Source organism: Microcebus murinus, chromosome 27 (assembly GCF_040939455.1).
Source record: "Microcebus murinus isolate Inina chromosome 27, M.murinus_Inina_mat1.0, whole genome shotgun sequence".
Classification (NCBI taxonomy): Eukaryota; Metazoa; Chordata; class Mammalia; order Primates; family Cheirogaleidae; genus Microcebus; species Microcebus murinus.
The window spans coordinates 6940276-6960300 of NC_134130.1; the positions used below are offsets into that span (position 1 = coordinate 6940276).

The following is a 20025-nucleotide window of genomic DNA, read 5'->3' on the forward strand; positions in this document are numbered from 1 at the left end:
AGAGAAACAGTTCATTGATGGTGCTACAATAAAAGAAGACAACACTTCAAAACGACGATTTCTTTTTTTTATTTTCGATCATCTCACAAGGCACCTGCTTATCGAGATTTTTCACCTTTCCATTGTGCTTCAAATGCCAAACAACCATAGAATGGTCAACTTTGAGTTCTTCAGCAACCTCTCATGTAGTTGTGAGAGATCTGCTTCGATGATTGTTCTCAATTGGTTGTTGTAAACTTCCAATGGCCGGCCACTCTGCTCCTCATCTTCAAGGCTCTCATTTTCTTTGCAAAACCTTTTGAACCACCACTGCACCGTAAGTTCATTAGCAGTGCCTGGGCCAAGTGCATTGTTGATGTTGTGAGTTGTCTCTGCTACTTTATAACCCATTTTGAACTCTAATAGAAAATCGCTTGAATTTGCGTTTTGTCTAACATGATTTCCATAGTCTTTCATGATGTCCTAAATACAAAAGAACTTCATCTGCGAATCTTTGGAGTTCATTTCCTTCTAGGCTCTTTAATTTCTTCAGTTCACTCTGTAGGAAAAACCAGAGCTCTTTAGCTCCATTTTCTATCCTCCTCCTGAGGATTTCATGATCCTTCTCCAGACCATTTCTGGTTTGTTTCTTGTAATTTTCAATCTGTTCTTTGGCCTTAACAAGTTGCTCTTCTAAAACACGTACCCTTCCTGTAGCTGGTCTTTGATCAATGAGACCTTCTGGTATCCAGAGAGATTCAGCCATTCACCTCCAGTCTTCATTCTGCTGTTTCTTTTTTTTTTTTTTTTTTTGAGACAGAGTCTCACTTTGTTGCCCAGGCTAGAGTGAGTGCCGTGGCGTCAGCCTAGCTCACAGCAACCTCAAACTCCTGGGCTCAAGCGATCCTTCTGCCTCAGCCTCCCGAGTAGCTGGGACTACAGGCATGCACCACCACGCCCGGCTAATTTTTTTGTATATATATTAGTTGGCCAATTAATTTGTTTCTATTTATAGTAGAGACGGGGTCTCGCTCTTGCTCAGGTTGGTTTCGAACTCCTGAACTCAAAGGATCCGCCCGCCTCGGCCTCCCAGAGAGCTAGGATTACAGGCGTGAGCCACCGCGCCCGGCCCATTCTGCTGTTTTAAGCGTTCAAGCTATGCCAGAATCTTGGACAGTTCTCGGCTACAGTGATCAGGGTGGTCATTATCTCGTACCAAGTGACCACCTATATAAAATAGCACGGCCCCCCAGGCAAAAAGAATGAGCATAATCCAATGCCAGGAACCTGTCCATGGCCGCATTTTCAGATTTTTAACTCACTCTCCTGGATTCCTGGAGCTCAAAGAATTGAAAACATTGTAACTCTGTTTCTAGTTAGCGCACAGGTGAATAGACTTCTGTTGTTTCAACGCATTATGCTTCAAATGATTCTCTCTTATGGTCCGGTAGTGAATCTTTCAAAGAGATCCTTCTGGTGATATGAGTAGGAAGCTTTATTGTCCTGTGCTTCATGGACTCTACATGCTGAATTTGTTCAGTTAACCAGTAAAGGCAGTAAATCACTTGATCTTGAATGAAAACACCATCAGGGTCATGTATGTCCTCTTAGCGAAAGCAGAAACTATTCTTTGTCCAATTCGGTATTTAAGTATTCAACTGTGTGTCTTTGGGTCTTCATTTCCTTATGAGGGCTCCTTGTTCCTGGGCTGTTTTCATGTTCTCTTCTCACCCCAGCTGCTTGCCTCTCTATATATGTTTTTAGTTGGCCAATTAATTTCTTTCTATTTTTAGTCGAGATGGGGTCTTGCTCTTGCTCAGGCCTGTTTCCTAGAGTGCTAGGTTTACAGGAGTGAGCAACCACGCCTGGCCTATTTCTGAGAAATCTTTTTTTTTTTTTTGAGACAGAGTCTCACTTTGTTGCCCGGGCTAGAGTGAGTGCCGTGGCATCAGCCTAGCTCACAGCAACCTCAAACTCCTGGGCTCAAGCGATCCTGCTGCCTCATCTTCCTGAGTAACTGGGACTACAGGCATGCACCACCATGCCCGGATCATTTTTTCTATATATATTAGTTGGCCAATTAATTTCTTTCTATTTATAGTAGAGAAGGGGTCTTGCTCTTGCTCAAGCTGGTTTCGAACTCCTGAGCTCAAAGGATCCGCCCGCCTCGGCCTCCCAGAGTGTTAGGATTACAGGCGTGAGCCACCGCGCCCAGCCTGAGAATTCTTTAAAGCAACCTAAGGCGTGTTGTTTCACCAGAGATACTAAGCATTAGTATTTACAACAAAATCACTTTTTTAAGACAAAATCAGAAACCGCCCTTCAGGCCTAGTCAGGCTGACAATGTCCCCAGGGGTCGAGGACAGTCTGTCTCTTTAGAGCCAGTCTATCTGGGTGCGTTTGGCTGACACGCTTCCTTGTGGTTGGCGAATTCGGAGACACACCTGCCCCTTCATCCCACACTTTTGTCTTGTTGGAAAAGCAGGATCATGGCTCCTGACAGGGCTGGCTGGCTGCTGGCTTCATGCGTCTCTCGTGAGCTGGTGTTAGAGCCGGGCTGTGTGAGGTTTGGGGTCTCATTGCCTGCCTGTGCCTGCGGGGTGGGCGTGCATCCCTTTGCTGGCTCTTGTGCCAGCAGTTGCTGCTTGTGGACCTGTGAGGGGGCCTGATGTTCAGTGATCCACGAGAAGCCAGCCCAGGTCTGTTCTGTGACAGTTGTGTGGGCTGTGAGTGTCCCTGAGGCTCTGGGACAGTAGGGGGCGACCGTCACCAGAAAGGAGGGTGTAGCTGGGCAGGGGAATCAGAAGTGATAGGGTGGGAGAATTTGGGGTGCAGGGAGAGGCAGTGGGTATGGGTAAGGAGTCTCCAGGCCAGGCACGGCACATCAGGGGAGCAGTGGCTCTTGGGTGGCGTACCAAGAGCTGGCTCATGGGGTGAGGCCCCAACACCCTGGGGCTGTGATTGGACTCAGCCTTCCTGACTCCCTGGGGCCTGGTGAGGGGCGGGGCGGGGCGGAGGTGCAGGCCTGGAGGCGCAGACATCAAGTCGGGTCCCAGACCTCCTGATAGCTGGTAGCACAAGGGTGTGCAGGGAGGCCACTGGGACTTGGCACATGGTCGTCCTGGTGGCCGTGGTTCATGACAGCAAAGGGACACAGCAGAGTCAGCAAAGGGGAGAGGCGCGGGCTTAGCCGGGGAGGCCAGCCCCAGCTTCCAGAACCCTCTCGCCGTGTAGTAACGCAGGACGCACTCCACCACCAGCAGCTAGCCGTGATGACATGCATAGAGTGTTGTCCTCAAGGAAGCTCACTCACAGTGACCCTGTCTGGGTGTCCGTGGGGGTTGGTCATGTGGTCCCCCTGCCTGACTTGTGCCAGGATTCCACACTCAGAAGACAGCAAGGTTGGGCACAGACCATGGTGTTTGCAGGGACAGTTTAGGCCAAGCTGCCCTTCTGTCAGCAAGGTTGGGCCGTCCAGGTTCCTGGACGCCGCAAGGGCAGCCTCACTGGTGCCTTCTGAGGACATAGCCCCAATCTTGTGCTGCAGCTCTGTCCTGTGTGGGCACCATTGGGAGGCACAGTTCCACATGGTGGCATTTCTGTCCTTAACCCCATCCTCATCCCGGGCAAGGGGCAGGAGCCACAGTGGACACTGGGGTGGTGCCGTGGCCACGGCATGGTGCTGATTGGGCGGCTGTCTGTTTCAGTGCTCATCTCGCTGTCCTCCGGCATGCCCAACCACAGCGCCAGCATCCAGGTACTCCCCGGGCCACTGCGCTCCTCCTAGGGCTGGGAGCCCCCTGCTCTCTGGGTGTGACCCTCAGAAGCCTGTGTCCCGCTATCTGTCCTGTCCTGGTCCACTCTGTTTTGTGTCCCTTGGTGTGGGGTGTGTACACCCACTAAGCCTGGGCCCTGGTGCTGCTGTCTGAGTGCTCATGGTAACCACCCAGGCTGTGTCTCTGTCTTGCCCATGTTTGGGGACAGCCCTCCTCTATCCCCAAGCTGCCTGGCCTGGAAGCCTTTGGGATGGTCGTTTCCTTGGTGTTTGGTTCAAGTTTATTTTAATTATGTGAGTAATGTGTAAAGGAAGTCCCTGGATCCCAGTTCCTCCCAGAGGGCATGCCATGCAGTTGGATGTGTGTCCCCACGCAGCGTGTTTGCAGGGGTGGCAGCATATGTCCTCGCTGGTGCCTGCAGACTTACTGCTGTCCCTGGTGGAAGCGGGGTCCTGGTGTAGGGCCCAGATAGGCCGCCCCCCCCCATGTCGCTGCAAGGGCCTGGCTCACTTCCCTCCCATCCTCTGGGCTGTGGGGCGGGCGGGTAAAGGGTTAGGCCAGGGCCAGCTGGAGTCAGCCTTGGTTTCAGAAGACAAGTCCAGCATTACGTTTTTTCTTTGCAGCTCTGTGTTCAGAAGTTGAGGATTCTGATAGAAGACTCCGATCAGAACCGTGAGTCGTTCTCCCACTCCACTCTTTCGTTTCTGTTTCCTACACCTTTGTGAGGTCAGGCCTCTTACCAGCATGGGAGGAAAGCGTGCACAGTGTCAGCGATGCCCGGTCCTCTTCCTCACAGACCCGGTGCTGGCAGAGCAACACGGGCTTCAGAGACAGCCCCCGCCAGTACCGTGTGGCCCGCTTATGTCCACTCCCCTCATCCCACATGGTGGGTAGCCCCTCTATCCAGGCCAGAAGGTTTTCAGGAGGCTTGGTGTGTGCCGAGCCATGTGCGGACAGCCAGGGCAGGGGCCTTGAGGAAGCTCCACTTGGTCCCAACAGGGAACTTGGGAGAGGGACACGTGGTGAAGCCTGTAAGCGGGATTAGGCAGGGGGATTGCTACAGTGACGTGTGCTCACTGAGCATCTGGTCCTGGTGTCCTGACGTACAAGGCTCTGTGTCTCTGGGGCGGGGTACGTGGCATTGATTGGTCAGTAGCACAGGATTCAGCACTGCTGCCCACGGACACCTCAGTATCCTTGTGAGGGATTCCAGCTCAGGGCCACCCGCCTGATACCTGGCCCCAGGTGTGGTGCTGTGTTTAGCATGCTCATTGGAAGCCAGATTTGTTTTAGAGTAGGGCTGGGCTTGCTGTCCCTGTGAAGGCCCAGGCAGTAAACAGAGCATTCCTCCCCTCCTCTTCCTCCTCCTCGGCTTTGTTGTCTGAGGCAGAGACTGGTTCATATGCTCTGTGCCTTGCCGTGGCGCCAGCACCTTCTTGTGTCCAGGCTAATCACCTGTGCCGTCTCTGCAGTTAAGTATCTGGGGCTGTTGGCCATGTCCAAGATCCTGAAAACACACCCCAAGTCTGTGCAGTCTCACAAGGACCTCATCCTGCAGTGTCTAGACGACAAGGACGAGTCCATCCGGCTGCGGGCCCTGGACCTACTGTATGGAATGGTACGTGCCCACTGCCCAGCTTCCCACTGCGTCTTAGGGCTTTAAGGGACTTTAACCTTCGGGTATCAGAGCCCGGAGCAGCACATGGGTGTCAGGAGACCCTCAAGTTCAGGGTCAGGAGTGTGTGGGGGCTGGGCATTGGGGACCAGGCCTGACCTCTGCTCCAAAGGCGCATCTGGACTTGGGGGCTGGGGCCAGGCCCACTGAGTGACCATGGGGGCCATGTGTTCCTCATCTGACTGTCACAGGGACCTGTGGCCTCCCTGGTGTAGACCTGTAAACGCAGGTTCACCCATGAGCCATGGATTCAGAGCTGGGCCTCCCTCACCTGTCCTACCCCAGGTGTCCAAGAAGAACCTGATGGAGATTGTCAAGAAGCTTATGACCCATGTGGACAAGGCCGAGGGCACCACCTACCGCGATGAGCTGCTCACCAAGATCATCGACATCTGCAGCCAGTCCAACTACCAGCACATCACCAACTTCGAGTGGTACATCAGTATCCTGGTGGAGCTCACCAGGCTGGAGGGCACCCGCCATGGCCACCTCATCGCCGCGCAGATGCTGGATGTGGCCATCCGAGTGAAGGCCATCCGCAAGTTTGCTGTGTCCCAGATGTCCGCGCTGCTTGACAATGCCCACTTGGTGGCCAGCAGCACCCAGCGGAATGGAATCTGCGAGGTGCTCTACGCTGCCGCATGGATCTGCGGGGAGTTCTCGGAGTGAGTGGGTGTGGGCACAGGCTCAGTTTCCCTGGGCTCCCTGGCAGTGATGGGTTGGAGAGACGGGGTGTGCTGGCTAACGTTCCATGCAGCCGGGGTGCTTCGCCCTGTCAGCTCTGCCCTGTTCTGGCTCTGTGGTAACCATGAGACCATAGATCCTCTGGGCCCTGGGACTAGGAGCTGGCAGGGTACACAGGGTCCCCTTGGCCCTGGGGAGCTGTGGAAGGAGGCTGGCCCTTGGTGTCTGTGAGTCTCAGGGGGAGCCCTGGCTCTGCTCAGACAGGAGAGGTGGGCGACAGTGAGACCTGCCCCCACGCCAGGCCTGCCCTACAGGCAGGAGCTCTGGGAGGCACTTGGCCCTAGCCTGCCTGCTGCCAGGCCCTTCTGGGGTGTCCAGGGGTCTCAATGCCAGACTCTAGGTAGACTGCACGGACTCCCTGGTCTAGGGGCGCACTGGCCCCAAGAGGATAGTGGCAGCCATTGCTAAGCAGACTTGATCCCCCAGCCCCTTGAAAGTGGGGTGTGTTGCTAAGGCCTCAGCTCAGGAGCTGTCACACAGAAATCTGGATTCCCGATTTCTCCTGGAAAGGCTAAGATTTGCTGCTGTCCCCCGCCCCTACCCTGTGGCCCAGGCCTGCCTCAGCAGAGACTACAGGGCAGCTGTTCCTCCATCCCATCATTGCCCCCTGCCCTGGACATGCTGTAGCTCAGTGAAGACCAGCCTGTGTCCTGTCATCCTCTTACTGGGAAAAGAGTTTTCCATAAACATTTTTTTGATCACAGGCAGCAGCTCAAGTGTCGGCCATACCACAGAGCCTTGGTCTCGCAGATCGCTTGGTCTTTCCCCAAGTTTCCTTTTCCTCTTCTCCCTTCCACCTCTCCAGAGCCAACCCCTGGTGCTGACAGGGTCTTCCTCCCATGTTCTCTGCCTTCGCTCTATCCAGCTGCTCTGCAATGCTCATGTCTCTGCTGTGTCCCTGTTGCGGCAGTTTATGGTCCCTGAGACCTTCAAATCCCATCTCTCAGCCTGATCAGGGAACAAGGGAACCCCCGAGTCACCCCCTGTGTGACAAGCTCAAGCCTCTGCTCACCTCTCGAGGAGCTGCTGGGTGGGTGTCTGAGGAGGCCTCACCCTGGCCCCCTGTCCCCAGGCACCTGCAGGAGCCCCAGCACACCCTGGAGGCCATGCTGCGGCCCAAAGTCACCACGCTGCCTGGCCACATCCAGGCCGTGTACGTGCAGAACGTTGTCAAGCTGTATGCGTCCATTCTGCAGCAGAAGGAGCAGGTGGCGGACATGGAGGAGGCCCAGGCGGTCACCCAGCTCATGGTGGACCGGCTGCCTCAGTTTGTGCAGAGCGCAGACCTGGAGGTGCAGGAGCGGGTAAGGCCAGGTGTGCATGCTGGGCCCCGTGTTAGACCAGCTGTGGCTTCCGTGGGCTCTAATGACAGTGTCTGAACCTGGGAAGCAGCCTCGACATGCCAACAGTTCGTTCTTCCCGGTGGCGGCCGGTTTGCCTGGTGCCTTTGTACCTTCCCCAATCCCCTTTCACGGTTCCGCCCTCCCAGGACTGGGGGTTCATTGGCCTGGGAGGGTGGCCTTAGGTGGCTGCAGGTTTCTGTGGGGTGCTGGGTGGGTGAGGACCCTGCTGGCCCACGTAGTGCACAGCAGGTGGCCAAACAACTGGGTGGGAGCCTAGGCTTTGGGGAGCACGTGGCTGTGGCTCTGGGACCAGCTCAGACAGCTGGACACTGACGCTAAGGGCTGCGGCAGGAGAAAGAGGTGTTTTATCGCAAGGCGCCATGCAAGGGGAAGGGGCTGCTAACACTCAAGCCCCACGCTCCCCGATATCTCACAGCCAGGCTTTACTAGGGTGGGGACATTTTGGGCAGGCTTGGCCCAAAAGGCTGTTCTACTTTTTTTTTTTTGAGACAGAGTCTTGTTGCCCAGGCTAGAGTGAGTGCCGTGGCATCAGCAACCTCAATCTCCAGGTAGCTCACAGCAACCTCAATCTCCAGGGCTCAAGCAATCCTACTGCCTCAGCCTCCCGGGTAGCTGGAACTACAGGCATGCGCCACCATGCCCGGCTAATTTTTTGTATATATATATTTTAGTTGGTCAGTTAATTTCTTTCTATTTTTAGTAGAGACCGGGTCTCGCTCAGGCTGGTTTCGAACTCCTGACCTTGAGCGATTCTCCTGCTTCGGCACTCCCAGAGTGCTAGAGTTACAGGCGTGAACCACCACGCTCAGCACAAAAGGCTGTTCTAAAGTGGGGGCAAGCCGGGCGGGCTCACGCCTGTAATCCTAGCACTTTGGGAGGCCCAGGTGTGCGGATTGCTCGAGGTCAGTTCGAAACCAGCCTGAGCAAGAGCAAGACCCTGTCTCTACTATAAATAGAAAGAAATTAATTGGCCAACTAACATATATAGAAAAAAATTAGCCAGGCATGGTGGCGCATGCCTTTAGTCCCAGCTACTCGGGAGGCTGAAGCAGGAGGATTGCTTGAGCTCAGGAGTTTGAGGTTGCTGTGAGCTAGGCTTACGCCACGGCACTCACTCTAGCCTGGGCAACAAAGTGAAACTCTCTAGACAGACAGACAGATAGATAGTGGGGGCAGGCACAGGTAGATCAGAGATTTTCGGATTAGTGGAAAGGAATGTTAAAGTGTGTGTGACAGGACCATCAGGGATTTGTTGTTTTTCTAGATTTTTTTTTTCTTTCTTAAATCTTTTTATACATTTTCTTATACTCCCCAGGTAATTTTTTTATCCCTTTCCCTCCCTCCCTCCCCAATTGTGAGTCTGCAGCATCTGTCTTACCCCTCTGCAGGCCCTTGCGTAGCTGGGGGATTTAGACCACAGCATGGTGCTCAGAGTTCAGTCCTCTGTTCCTCCCGTGTCTGCATTTTCCATCCAGTCAGGGTTTCTGAAAAGCCTCTTAAAAACGTGTGTTAGTAGGGTGTCGTCTCAGTGTTCATGGGAACCAGAACTCCTGGTGACTCCAGCTGCTTGGAGACCATGGATCTTTTTAGGGCCAGCTGAGGCCTGAAACTTCCCCTGGGGGTACCCAAGATTGTCCGTTATTTCCACACTTGAGGGCCTAATGCCCTGTGGGTGATGTGGCTTCTCTGTGGACTAGGCCACACACCAGTGCCCGGTGTTGCCCACCAGGTCCCTGGTTTCCCCATGATAGAGTCTGGTGTGTGACATTGGCTGAGTAGGTACGTGTGGGCCGTGGACCTGGACCCTGCACTTGCTGGTGTTGGCAGGGCCGGCTGTGGCCTTAGCCTGTGGTCTCTGCCTTTGAGGGAGCTAGCACCGAGGCCCAGAGCTCCAAGGCAGCCCCTACGGGAGGTGGTGCTGCAGGTTTCTTGGGGTGCACACCCAGTGGTGGGGCGTCTTCACGTGAGGGACGAAGCTCCCTCTGTCATGCCCTTGCTGTCCTGATGGAGACTGAGACAGTGGCTCACGGGCTGGGCCGTGGCTGATGTGGCTCCAGCAGGGGTGGCTGAGTATCGCCAGCCCCGAGAGTGGTTGAATAGCCGTCTCTGCTGTCTCTGACCTACCTGTGTCCCCCAGGCGTCCTGCATCTTGCAGCTGGTCAAGCACGTGCAGAAGCTGCAGGCCAAGGCCGTGCCTGTGGCAGAGGAAGTGAGTGCCCTGTTTGCTGGGGAGCTGAACCCGGTGGCTCCCAAGGCCCAGAAGAAGGTTCCAGTTCCTGAAGGGTGAGCCTGCTGATGTCCCCAATGCTGAGAGGGACCGTAGGCTGACTGCACCCAGGACCCACCGTTGGCCAGCAGGGTGTGGGGGGCAAGGGACACCCATTGGGCTGGCGACCCTCTTGTGTGGACTGACTCGGCTCTGGCTAGTTCCTGTGGGCCGCATGTGGGCCTGGTGCTGCGCACGGGGAGTGGGTCTGTCCCAACCCTTGCCGTGAGCCTGTGGGGCAGTGCGAGCCCGTGTGGGCCCTGCCATGACCTCGCGGGCCACCGGCCCTCCCGAGTCTGAAGGACAGGGCCATACACAGTGACCCTGCTCAGGGTGGGCGCCCGAGGTTGTCTCAGTGTAGCACTTAGCTGACCAGGGAGGCGGGGCGCTGTGTGACCTCCCTGTCTGGTGCAGCCTGGACCTGGACGCCTGGATCAACGAGCCGCTCTCGGACAGCGAGTCTGAAGACGAGAAGCCCAAGGCCATGTTCCACGAGGAGGAGCAGCGGCAGGCCAAGCACCGTCTGCCCGAGGTGGACGAGGAAGAGCTGGCCCGGGTAAGGGAACGGGGGGGTTGGGAGGAGCACAGTCTCCTTCTGTCCCTCTCTGTCCCGGGGTCTCCCAGGCAGGCTCTCTGCTCCCTGAGAGGACACTTGACATCAAGTTGGGTCTCATTGCCATGGGGAGTGAATTCTCCGAATCCTGGAAGCCTCCCCAGGAGAACCCGTCAGCCTGACCTCATGGGCCTGTGGGTGCTCGGCTGGGCCTGGCCCTCTAGGGTGCTCTGCCATAGCACACTGTAAACACGTGCAGCGTCTGCATGGCCCCAAAATAGCAGAGATGAGAGGGCAGCCCCAGAATCCCACTGGAGGTGGCACTTGTCCCCATCCCCACTCTGGCATCGGTCCCTCTCTTTCTGAAGTCATTAAGCTCCCTCTTACTCTGCTCTCGTGCACTGGGAGAGGGCAGCCCTCCCTTGTGCTCCTGTGCCCTGCTGGTGAGCCTTTGGGCAGGGCACCCGACCCCTCTGAACCCTGGTCCGTGTGGTGGAGGCGGGTGTCCCGGCCTCCTGGACTCTGAGCAATGCCTTTTCCACAACATGTGATCTTCGGCCTCAGTTCCTTGTTAGTAAAAGGCCAACAGTGAAAATAAGAGATCCAGCCTTCCCCTACCCAGGCTGGGGAGCCAGTGGCGGAGCCCAGCCTCTGGGCATCCTGTCCTAGCTCACCCGTGTTCACGGCGCGTCCTGTCCCTACAGCGTCGAGAGGCTCGGAAGCAGGAGCAGGCCAACAACCCATTCTATATCAAAAGTTCTCCGTCTCCACAGAAGGTGAGGTGGGTTCCCTAGCACATATCCGAGGGATGATGGCTGCTCAGCAAGTGCCCATGGCTGAGATCCCCAGCCACCAGCAGCACTTGGGGGCCTGTCTCCAGGAGTGCCAGCCCTGTGACCCATGTGGAGGAGGCAGCCACTGAGCACAGTAGCATGTGGTGCTCAGCTGTTGCAGAGGGGAAGGGAAGGATGGGGAGGGCTGCAGCCGGAGCTCAGGCTTCTGCACTGAGGGGCAGAGGAGTCGGCGCCTCTCGGCAGGAGGGCAACATATGCAGGCTCGTGCCTCTGTGTCTCGGGAATCTTGGCCCATCCTGCGTCTGTGCCCTCTGCCCACCCCCACAGAGCATGTCCTACTTGGCCCTTCGGGCCCCCGGGTCATCCTTGGTGCTTCTCGGCTAGATCCTGGGAGTGGAATTGGGGGTCATGTGGCTTGTTTCTTCATGCCCTTGATGGCACGGGTGTCATCCAACTCTGACCGTGGCTGTCCTGGTGGGCATGACATGTTGCCTCACTCTGGCTGGGAGGCTGTGCTGCTTTTCTAATCTGAAGCAAAAAGATTCTGAGGGAAAAAACTGAGGAAAACTGTGCTGCTCCCGGTGACACAGACCTGTGCTGTCTCTCTCGAACCCACAAAATTCGCCCTATTTGTTAAGAAAACGTGCAGCAGGGGCCGAACTGTGCCCACAGCAGCTCCTGCAGCACAGGGCCCTGGTACCTGGCCCCCCTGGGGACATTGACACATTCTGGCCCCAGGCTCGTGTTCCCGGGAGGCGCACCCTGCCCAGTGGCCAGTAACGCCTCGCGATTGCCTTTGCAGCGCTACCAGGACGCGCCAGGCGTGGAGCACATCCCCGTGGTGCAGATCGACCTCTCTGTCCCACTGAAGGTCCCAGGCAAGTGTCCGCCAGCCCTGAGGCTCCCAGGGCTGCTGCCATCCCCCCACGGCTCCAGGGCCCTGTGCTGAGCCTGCTGCCGCCCACAGGGCTGCCCTTGTCGGACCAGTACGTGCGGCTGGAGGAGGAGCGGAGGCACCGGCAGAGGCTGGAGAAGGACAAGCGCAGGAAGAAGCGCAGGGACAAGGAGAAGAAGGGCAAGCGCCGCCATGGCTCGCTGCCCACAGAGAGCGATGAGGACATTGCCCCCGCCCAGCAGGTGGACATCGTCACCGAGGAGATGCCCGAGGTCAGCTGGGGGTTCACCATGGTGGCCTCAGGGCTGGCCCTGGGGGACGCATCTTTTCTGCATCCCCTTGTGGTTGAGCCTGTCCTGGCCGGGATCCTTGGGGTGGGGTCTTGCTGACTGTGAGTGGAGGCCCCCCCACATCCCACCCCAGGAGGCCAGCAGCCCCTCCTTGCAGTCCCCAGGGCAGACACACATCTGCTGTGTTTCTGGGGCCCAGTAATCCTTGGCACATGAGGATGATGAGTGGCATCCTTCCTGTCGGGGCCATGTTAGTGCCACAGCTCTGGTTGTCTCGGGCAGTCCCACTGTGTCAGGGATAGGGGACCTCACCAGGCCACGGGGTAGGCTCCATGAACACCAGGTTCCCGTTTGTCCCCTCAGAATGCTCTACCAAGCGATGAGGATGACAAAGACCCCAACGACCCCTACAGAGCCCTGGATATTGATCTGGATAAGTAAGGAATGGTGTTGGTGGGTGTGGGGGTGGGGGGCTCCAATGAAGCCAGGTGCAGACTGAGGGGCTTCCCCTCTGGGCTGGGGGCTGGGCTTGGGTGGGCTAACCAGGCAGGGACATGTGGGCTGGGCTCTCCCTGGGCAATGGCTGGCAGCACTGCTTGGCAGCCATCTTCTGACCAAGACTGGCCCTGACCCAGCGTGGGGTCCGAGGTCTGAGGTTCTGGGGTGCTGGGGAGGCTGTGGCCATCGGTGTGCGTCTGTGGAGATGTCAGTCAGCAGGGACACCAGTCTCTAGGGTGGACCACACAGTGGGGCTGGGTGGCAGGTGTGGGTGGCGCTCCCTCCTGACCTCCAGCCCCTCCCCTCACAAGGCCCCTGGCTGACAGCGAGAAGTTGCCAGTCCAGAAACACAGGAACTCTGAGAACGCCAAGTCCCCTGAAAAAGAAGACGTTCCCATAGTAGAAAAAAAGAGCAAGAAACCCAAAAAAAAAGAAAAGAAACACAAAGAAAAGGAGAGAGAGAAAGAGAAGAAGAAGGAGAAGGAGAGGAAGGTAAGGTTGGCACCCAGGCCAGTCCCCATCCCTGCTCCCCGCCCTTGCTCTGGAGCCAGGTGTCAGGGACAGCGGCGATCGCACAGGACATGGTGACTCTGAGCCCAGTCGGGGCAGAAGGGGGCTGTCCATGAGCTCACCTTTAGGGGCCCCACAAGGACCGAGCGAGCGCGTCCTCAGCAGCCTGGCGAGATGGGGCAGCCACCCTTGTGTAGCTGCAGAACCTTTTCCTCAGTGTCCACGTGTTTCCACACAGGGAATGAAGTGGGTTTTTTTTTTTTTTTTTTTTTTTTTTATTTTTTTATTATTTTTTTTTTTTGAGACAGAGTCTCGCTTTTGTTGCCCAGGCTAGAGTGAGTGCCGTGGCGTCAGCCTAGCTCACAGCAACCTCAAACTCCTGGGCTCAAGCAATCCTCCTGCCTCAGCCTCCTGAGTAGCTGGGACTACAGGCACGCGCCACCATGCCCGGCTAATTTTATATATATATATTAGTTGGCCAATTAATTTCTTTCTATTTTTATAGTAGAGACAGGGTCTCGCTCAGGCTGGTTTTGAACTCCTAACCTTGAGCAATCCGCCTGCCTCGGCCTCCCAGAGTGCTAGGATTACAAGCGTGAGCCACCACACCCGGCTGAAGTGGGTTTTTTAAAGACTTGTGTACTTGGGGCCTGTTCCCCGCTGACAGGCGTGTGGGCTGCGGCTGTAGGTTGCAGGTACAGTGCACCCCTACATGCCAATCTGTTTGTGGACCTTGCTTTAGCAATGTAGCCAGAGTCAGCCCTGAACACCTAATGGGTCTTCAGCTCCTTGATGGGAATATTCTGTGAATCCCACTTGGCCCAGGGCCCTGGGGGGGAGCAGCAAGGGAGGGTGGGGCTGTCCTCGATGGACCCATGTCTTGAGCCCTCCCCGCCATCCTGCTGTGTTTTCAGGGTGAGGACTTAGACTTCTGGCTGTCCACCACCCCACCTCCTGCCACGGTCCCATCCACGGTAAGAGCCTGGCTGTTGCTGACATGTCTTCAGAAGTCACATCAGGTCCCCAGCTCTGAGGTCTCCCCTAGTGGGCCCTGTGCCTTCCTGTCAGCACCTGTGCACCTGCAAGGCTGGAGGACTCCTGTCCCGTGCTGGGCAAGGTGCAAACAGGGGAACCCCGCTGGGCCTTGGCACCCACAGACCCTGTCACTTCTCTGCCACTCACAGGGGCCCCCAGCCTCTCGGGAAGCCAGGGCACAGAACTCCCAGGGGTGCCTGGGCCATTTTCTCCTTACCAAGGGCTGAGGGTGGGCACAGGGTGCTTGCTGGCAGCCTCGAGCCCCCCATCCTGACTTCCTGCAGGACATGCTCAGTGCGAACACAAACACTGACACCGCCCACAAAGATGAGGTGGAGGAACCCAGGAGAGAGGCCCAGGACATGGAGGATGAAGACCAAGACCAAGAGAAGGTGAGGCCCGGGCAGGTGGCCTTCAGGCCCTGGGTGGGGCGGACGGGCTTCTGCTTCTGGCCATGCACACCGGGTACCCCCACATGGCGATCGGTCTGCCCCTGGATCCTGCAAGGAGGGCAGCCCAGTGCCCGCCTTCACCTCTGCAGTCTCACAGTGGTCTTTGGTGGTGGTTATGGTTCTATGTTCTCATAACAGTTTTTTGGGATATGATTCACAACGCGTAGATTTCACTTTTCTTAAATGTGCGATTCAGTGTTTTGATTTTCACAGAGTTGTGCAACCACTATCTCTAATTCCAGAACATTCCATCATCCCAAAAAGACGCCTGTTCTCATCAGCAGTCACTCCCCATTCCTTCCCCCAGCTCCTGGCGACCCACAAATCCACATCCCGTCTCCGTAGATCTGCCTGTTCTGAACATTTCATATAAATGGAGTCTCACACTGTGTTCCTTTTCTGTCTGGTGTCTCTCACTGAGTATGATGTCCCCAAGGTCCATCCATGCAGCATCCTGTGTCAGAGGCTCGTCCCTTGTCATGGCAGAGTGATATTCAGTGTATGGACGGACCATTCACAGTGGACACTTGGGCTGTTCCCCCTTTTTGGCTGTTGTGAATCGTGCTGCAGTGAACGTGTGTGTACAAGCTTCTGTGTGGACGTGTGTTTTCAGTGTTGGGCATGTCCCTGGGCATCGTGTCTGGGGTTCTTGTTGTCCTTCTCGGGTGGCTCCCCCAGTCAGCAGAGGCTGCTCTCTGAGCCACACCAGCTTCTCCCACTGCCAGGGAGTGAGGTCCTTGCTGCAGCTGGGTCTCCACATGGGTGACCCCACCCTCGTGCAGAGAGCGCGCCAGGTGCTGCCAAGCCTTCTGAGCAGCTATGGCGGCTCCCTGTGGGGTGCCACTCACTGACCCTGGACTCTCCTGCCCCAGAAACCTTCCAAACATAAGAAAAAGCACAAGAAGGAGAAGGAGGAACGGCCCAAGGACAAGAAGAGATCCAGGAAGAAGCTGCCTGGGAGCGAGGAGGCACCGGGGGAGCCCATGCAGAACGGCGCACTCGAGGAGGGGCCTCTCCCGGTGAGGGGTACTTCAACGCCCAGCCCCTCCTGCAGAGGGCGGCCGGCCAAGGCTGGGGTACCTCCAGCACCTGTGCCTCATTTGGGGAGAGAACTGAGCCGATTCTGGATGGAACCGTGCCGCCGTGGGGGCGGCGGGGCCCTGGGGCTTGGCGGGTGCCCTCCACCGGCTGTCAAACCCCGTGGTGGAGGCTGTGCTCCCTCTAGCCGGGGCTCCTAGCCTGGCGCCCTCTGACACTCCTTGCCCAGGGTTCCTACAGTCCTGCGAGGGATAGAGCTGCTGGGTCCTTGTCACCCTGAGCTAAGTGTCTTTTCTTCTCCCCAGCCTATGTCCAGTTACTCCCTCCTGGCTGAAAATTCTTACATTAAAATGGTGAGTGCCCTGGGCATTACTAGGAGCTGGGGTCACAAAGGATTATGTGTGAGCCCCTGGGGGCACCGGAGGCTTAGCGCACCCAGGGCCACGTCCATACTTGGCCGTGGTGATGTTGGATACTGGCCTGCTGTGGGCCGGGGGACAGGAGGGTGACTATGGTGTGTTCATGAAGAGACTGGGCCGTGGCTCCAGGGTCAGAAGTGCGCCTCTCCCTGCTCGTCTCTGCACGTGCAGACCTGCTGTTTCTGTGGCCGTTGGAGAGGGGCTCAAGCCTTCTGGCTGCCGCAGCTGAAGCTGGCCTTGCTCCTGCAGACCTACGGTGTCCAGGGCAGCCTGCAGGACAGCCAGGTCACTGTGTCCATCATCCTGGAGAACCTCAGCAGCAGTGTCCTCAAGAGCATGGAGCTCAGCGTGCTGGACTCGCTCAATACCAGGATGGCCCGGCCGGAGGGCTCCTCCGTCCACGACGGCGTCCCCGTGCCTTTCCAGCTGCCCCCAGGTAAGCCCCCAGGGTTTTGCAAGTCTCTGGACCTTGAGGGCAGGCCCAGCTGCTGAGTCTGCCATCTGTGGGTGGCAGTGGGACCAGGTTGTGGCTGGGACGTGACACCAGGAGCCCCCCTGTGTTTAGTCCTGAGCCCTGGAGCTCCTGGGTGAGCTCCTTGCCCATCCCTGCCAGGTGTCTCCAATGAAGCGCAGTTTGTGTTCACCGTCCAGAGCATCGTGATGGCCCAGAAGCTCAAGGGCACCCTGTCCTTCATTGCCAAGGTACGTGTGGCTTCACACCTGTGCGTGGGGTGCAGGCTGGCTGCTGCTCCTGGTCGCCCCCACTGTGGGGTGTCAGGGTGTCCCAGGTGAGGCTCCCTGTTTAGCAACAGTCTCCATTCTACTGCAGGACGACGAAGGTGCCACCCAGGAGAAGCTGGACTTCAAGCTGCACTTCAGCTGCTCCTCGTACTTGACCACGACGCCCTGCTACAGGTGCGCCGCTTGCAGTTGAGACACCCGCACCAGGCGCTGAGGCTTTCTGGGCAGTTACCTCGGAGACATCTTTTGACCTAACTTGTGAAAGTCAAGGACGAAGTTTCCATTCACTGCTTGTCCTCGGCATGACAGGTCCAGCCACCTGTGTCTGCACCTGCTCGGGCGGCCAAGGCCACAGACCAGGCGCTTAGACATCAGGGCTTTAGTCCCTCACAGTCCTGAGGGCTGGAAGTCCAAGGTCAGGTGTGGCAGCGTGGGCGCCTTCTCCCTGTGTCCTCACATGTGTCCCCATCTGCTGTGTAGGGGCCCCAGATGTCCTTGGATCAGGGCCTGCCCACATAACCTAATGTAACTTTTAACGTTCTCATTTTTTATTAGTTTTTTTGTAATGAGCTCTTTTTTTTTTGAGACAGTCTTGCTTTGTTGCCCAGGCTAGAGTGAGTGCCGTGGCGTCAGCCTAGCTCACAGCAACCTCAAACTCCTGGGTTCAAGCAATCCTCCTGCCTCAGCCTCCCGAGTAGCTGAGACTACAGGCATGTGCCACCATGCCCGGCTAATTTTTTCTATATATATTAGTTGGCTAATTAATTTCTTTCTATTTATAGTAGAGATGGGGTCTTGCTCTTGGTCAGGCTGGTTTCGAACTCCTGACCTTGAGTGATCCACCCGCCTTGGCCTCCCAGAGTGCTAGGATTATAGGCGTGAGCCACCGGACCCGGCCTGTAATGACTTCTCTAAAGACATGTTTCCAAGCCCTGGGCGGTGCCTCACCCCTGTAGTCCCAGCTACTTGTGAGGCTGAGGCAGGTGGATCCCTTGAGCCCAGGAGTTGGAGGCTGCAGTGAGCTGTGATGGTGTCACTGCACTCCAGCCTGGGCAACACAGTGAGACCCCAACTCAAAAAAAAAAAAGACGACTTGTTTTTTTTGTTTGTTTGTTTGTTTTTTGAGACAGAGTCTCACTTTGTTGTCCAGGCTAGAGTGAGTGCTGTGGCGTCGGCCTAGCTCACAGCAACCTCAAACTCCTGGGCTCAAGCGATCCTACTGCCTCAGCCTCCCAAGTAGCTGGGACTACAGACATGCGCCACCACGCCCGGCTAATTTTTTGTATATATATTTTTAGTTGGTCAATTAATTTCTTTCTATTTTTAGTAGAGATGAGGTCTTGCTCAGGCTGGTTTCGTACTCCTGACCTTAAGTGATCCTCCCGCTTTGGCCTCCCATACATGCGTGAGCCACCATGCCTGGCCAAGACTTATTTTTAAATAAAGTCCCATTATGAGGTTCTGTGAGTTGGGACTTTGACCTGTCAATCTGAATAACACCTTCCAAAACCATGGCGACCTCTCAGGTCCGAGGCACACAAAGGAGGGTCCTACCATATAGCGTTTGTGGCGCAGATCAGTCTGCATTGGTGCTGGCTGTCCCGGGGGCCTGGCTTCTGCCTGGTGTCACCCCTCCCTGTCCTGTGTCCTTCCCACAGTGATGCCTTTGCCAAGTTGCTGGAATCTGGGGACCTGAGCATGAGCTCAATCAGAGTCGACGGCATTAGTATGTCCTTCCAGAACCTTCTGACAAAGATCTGTTTTCACCACCACTTTTCTGGTAAGAAAGTGAGGAGGCTGGTGGATGGCACAGCATTTACATGCACGGTTCTCCCTTGGCTGGGCTCCAGCCCTGCCAGCCCCTTCCTCCTTGGATCTTGGCCTGCAGCCCTCATTCTGAGACTCACACCCTCCAGGATCTGCTGTGGCAGGTGCCTGTGCCACAGAGGCCAGTAGCTCCCCCTGGACCCTGTCTAGCGACTGCCTAGGCCACACAGGGCCACCTCCTGCCCCTGCCAGGCCTCTAACAGCTGTCAGGGAGGGCACTCCTGGGAAGGTGCCCCTGCTTGGGGTGGGCAGGGCCTCACCTGCATGCTCTGTCACAGTTGTGGAGCGAGTGGACTCCTGCGCCTCCATGTACAGCCGCTCCATCCAGGGCCACCACGTCTGTCTCCTGGTGAAGAAGGTGAGTCCTAGTGATGCCTGGGCCTCTTTTGTTTGTGTTTTTGATCCTGTCTGTACATTGTGTGGGTGTCCAGGGATTCTACTGTTTGTACTTAGCTTTGCATAGTCTACTTGGATTAATAATTTACCCTTCAAGTGGGATGTGAAATTCTAATGACCCATTAGGCCATTCACCCTCTGCCCTTGTCTGTCCTGACTGTCACACAGTTGTGTTGACATTCCCAAAAAAAGTTCATCCCACATGTGATCATTTGGCTTTCAACCCTCAGACAACTTCAAAGAACTAAAGAGGGAAAGAGCATAGTCTATCGTATTTGCACACACAGTTATCATTTCTGTTTTGTTTTCATTCCTGGTGTTCCACTTTCTTTTGGTTCATTCCCTCCTGTCTGAAGAACATTTGTTAGTGGTTCTTTTAGAACAGGTCTCCCAGCAGCCGGTTCTCAGTTGTCCTTCCCGAGACTATTACTCTGCCTTCGTTCCTCCTGGCCATGTTTGCTGGATACAGAATTCTGGCTGAATAAGTCTCTTTCTGTACCATAACAGCATTGTGCCGATTCCTCTCGGCATCCGTGGTTTCTGGTGAGAAACCTGTAGTCATCTGAACAATTGTTCTTTCTACAGGGAATGCATCATTTTTCTCTGGCTGTTGGTAAAGTTTTTCTTTGTCTTTAGTTTTCAATTTTTGATGAGTCTGAGTGTGGATTTCTTTGGGTTCAATCCTTTTGGAGTTTGCTGAACTTCTTGAATTCCTGTGTTTATGTCTGTACTTAACATTTGGGAAGTTTTTAGCTATTCTGATTTTTTTTTTT

At 55.9% G+C, this 20025-nt stretch overlaps 1 protein-coding gene across 1 annotated transcript in view; it reads left to right on the top strand.

The window, feature by feature from the left end:
* The window catches only part of AP3D1 (adaptor related protein complex 3 subunit delta 1), a 41164-nt gene that overhangs the window by 19428 nt on the left and 1711 nt on the right, over positions 1 to 20025 (top strand). The window contains exons 10-30 of the mRNA XM_012745691.2: positions 3687 to 3736; positions 4379 to 4427; positions 5228 to 5373; positions 5716 to 6095; positions 7247 to 7478; positions 9676 to 9821; positions 10219 to 10360; positions 11062 to 11133; positions 11954 to 12029; positions 12119 to 12318; positions 12700 to 12773; positions 13146 to 13326; positions 14259 to 14318; positions 14664 to 14771; positions 15704 to 15850; positions 16175 to 16222; positions 16538 to 16724; positions 16902 to 16990; positions 17118 to 17203; positions 18688 to 18809; positions 19135 to 19214. Coding sequence (XP_012601145.2) covers positions 3687 to 3736; positions 4379 to 4427; positions 5228 to 5373; positions 5716 to 6095; positions 7247 to 7478; positions 9676 to 9821; positions 10219 to 10360; positions 11062 to 11133; positions 11954 to 12029; positions 12119 to 12318; positions 12700 to 12773; positions 13146 to 13326; positions 14259 to 14318; positions 14664 to 14771; positions 15704 to 15850; positions 16175 to 16222; positions 16538 to 16724; positions 16902 to 16990; positions 17118 to 17203; positions 18688 to 18809; positions 19135 to 19214 — 2675 coding nt within the window. The remainder of the gene's footprint in view (positions 1 to 3686; positions 3737 to 4378; positions 4428 to 5227; positions 5374 to 5715; positions 6096 to 7246; positions 7479 to 9675; positions 9822 to 10218; positions 10361 to 11061; positions 11134 to 11953; positions 12030 to 12118; positions 12319 to 12699; positions 12774 to 13145; positions 13327 to 14258; positions 14319 to 14663; positions 14772 to 15703; positions 15851 to 16174; positions 16223 to 16537; positions 16725 to 16901; positions 16991 to 17117; positions 17204 to 18687; positions 18810 to 19134; positions 19215 to 20025) is intronic.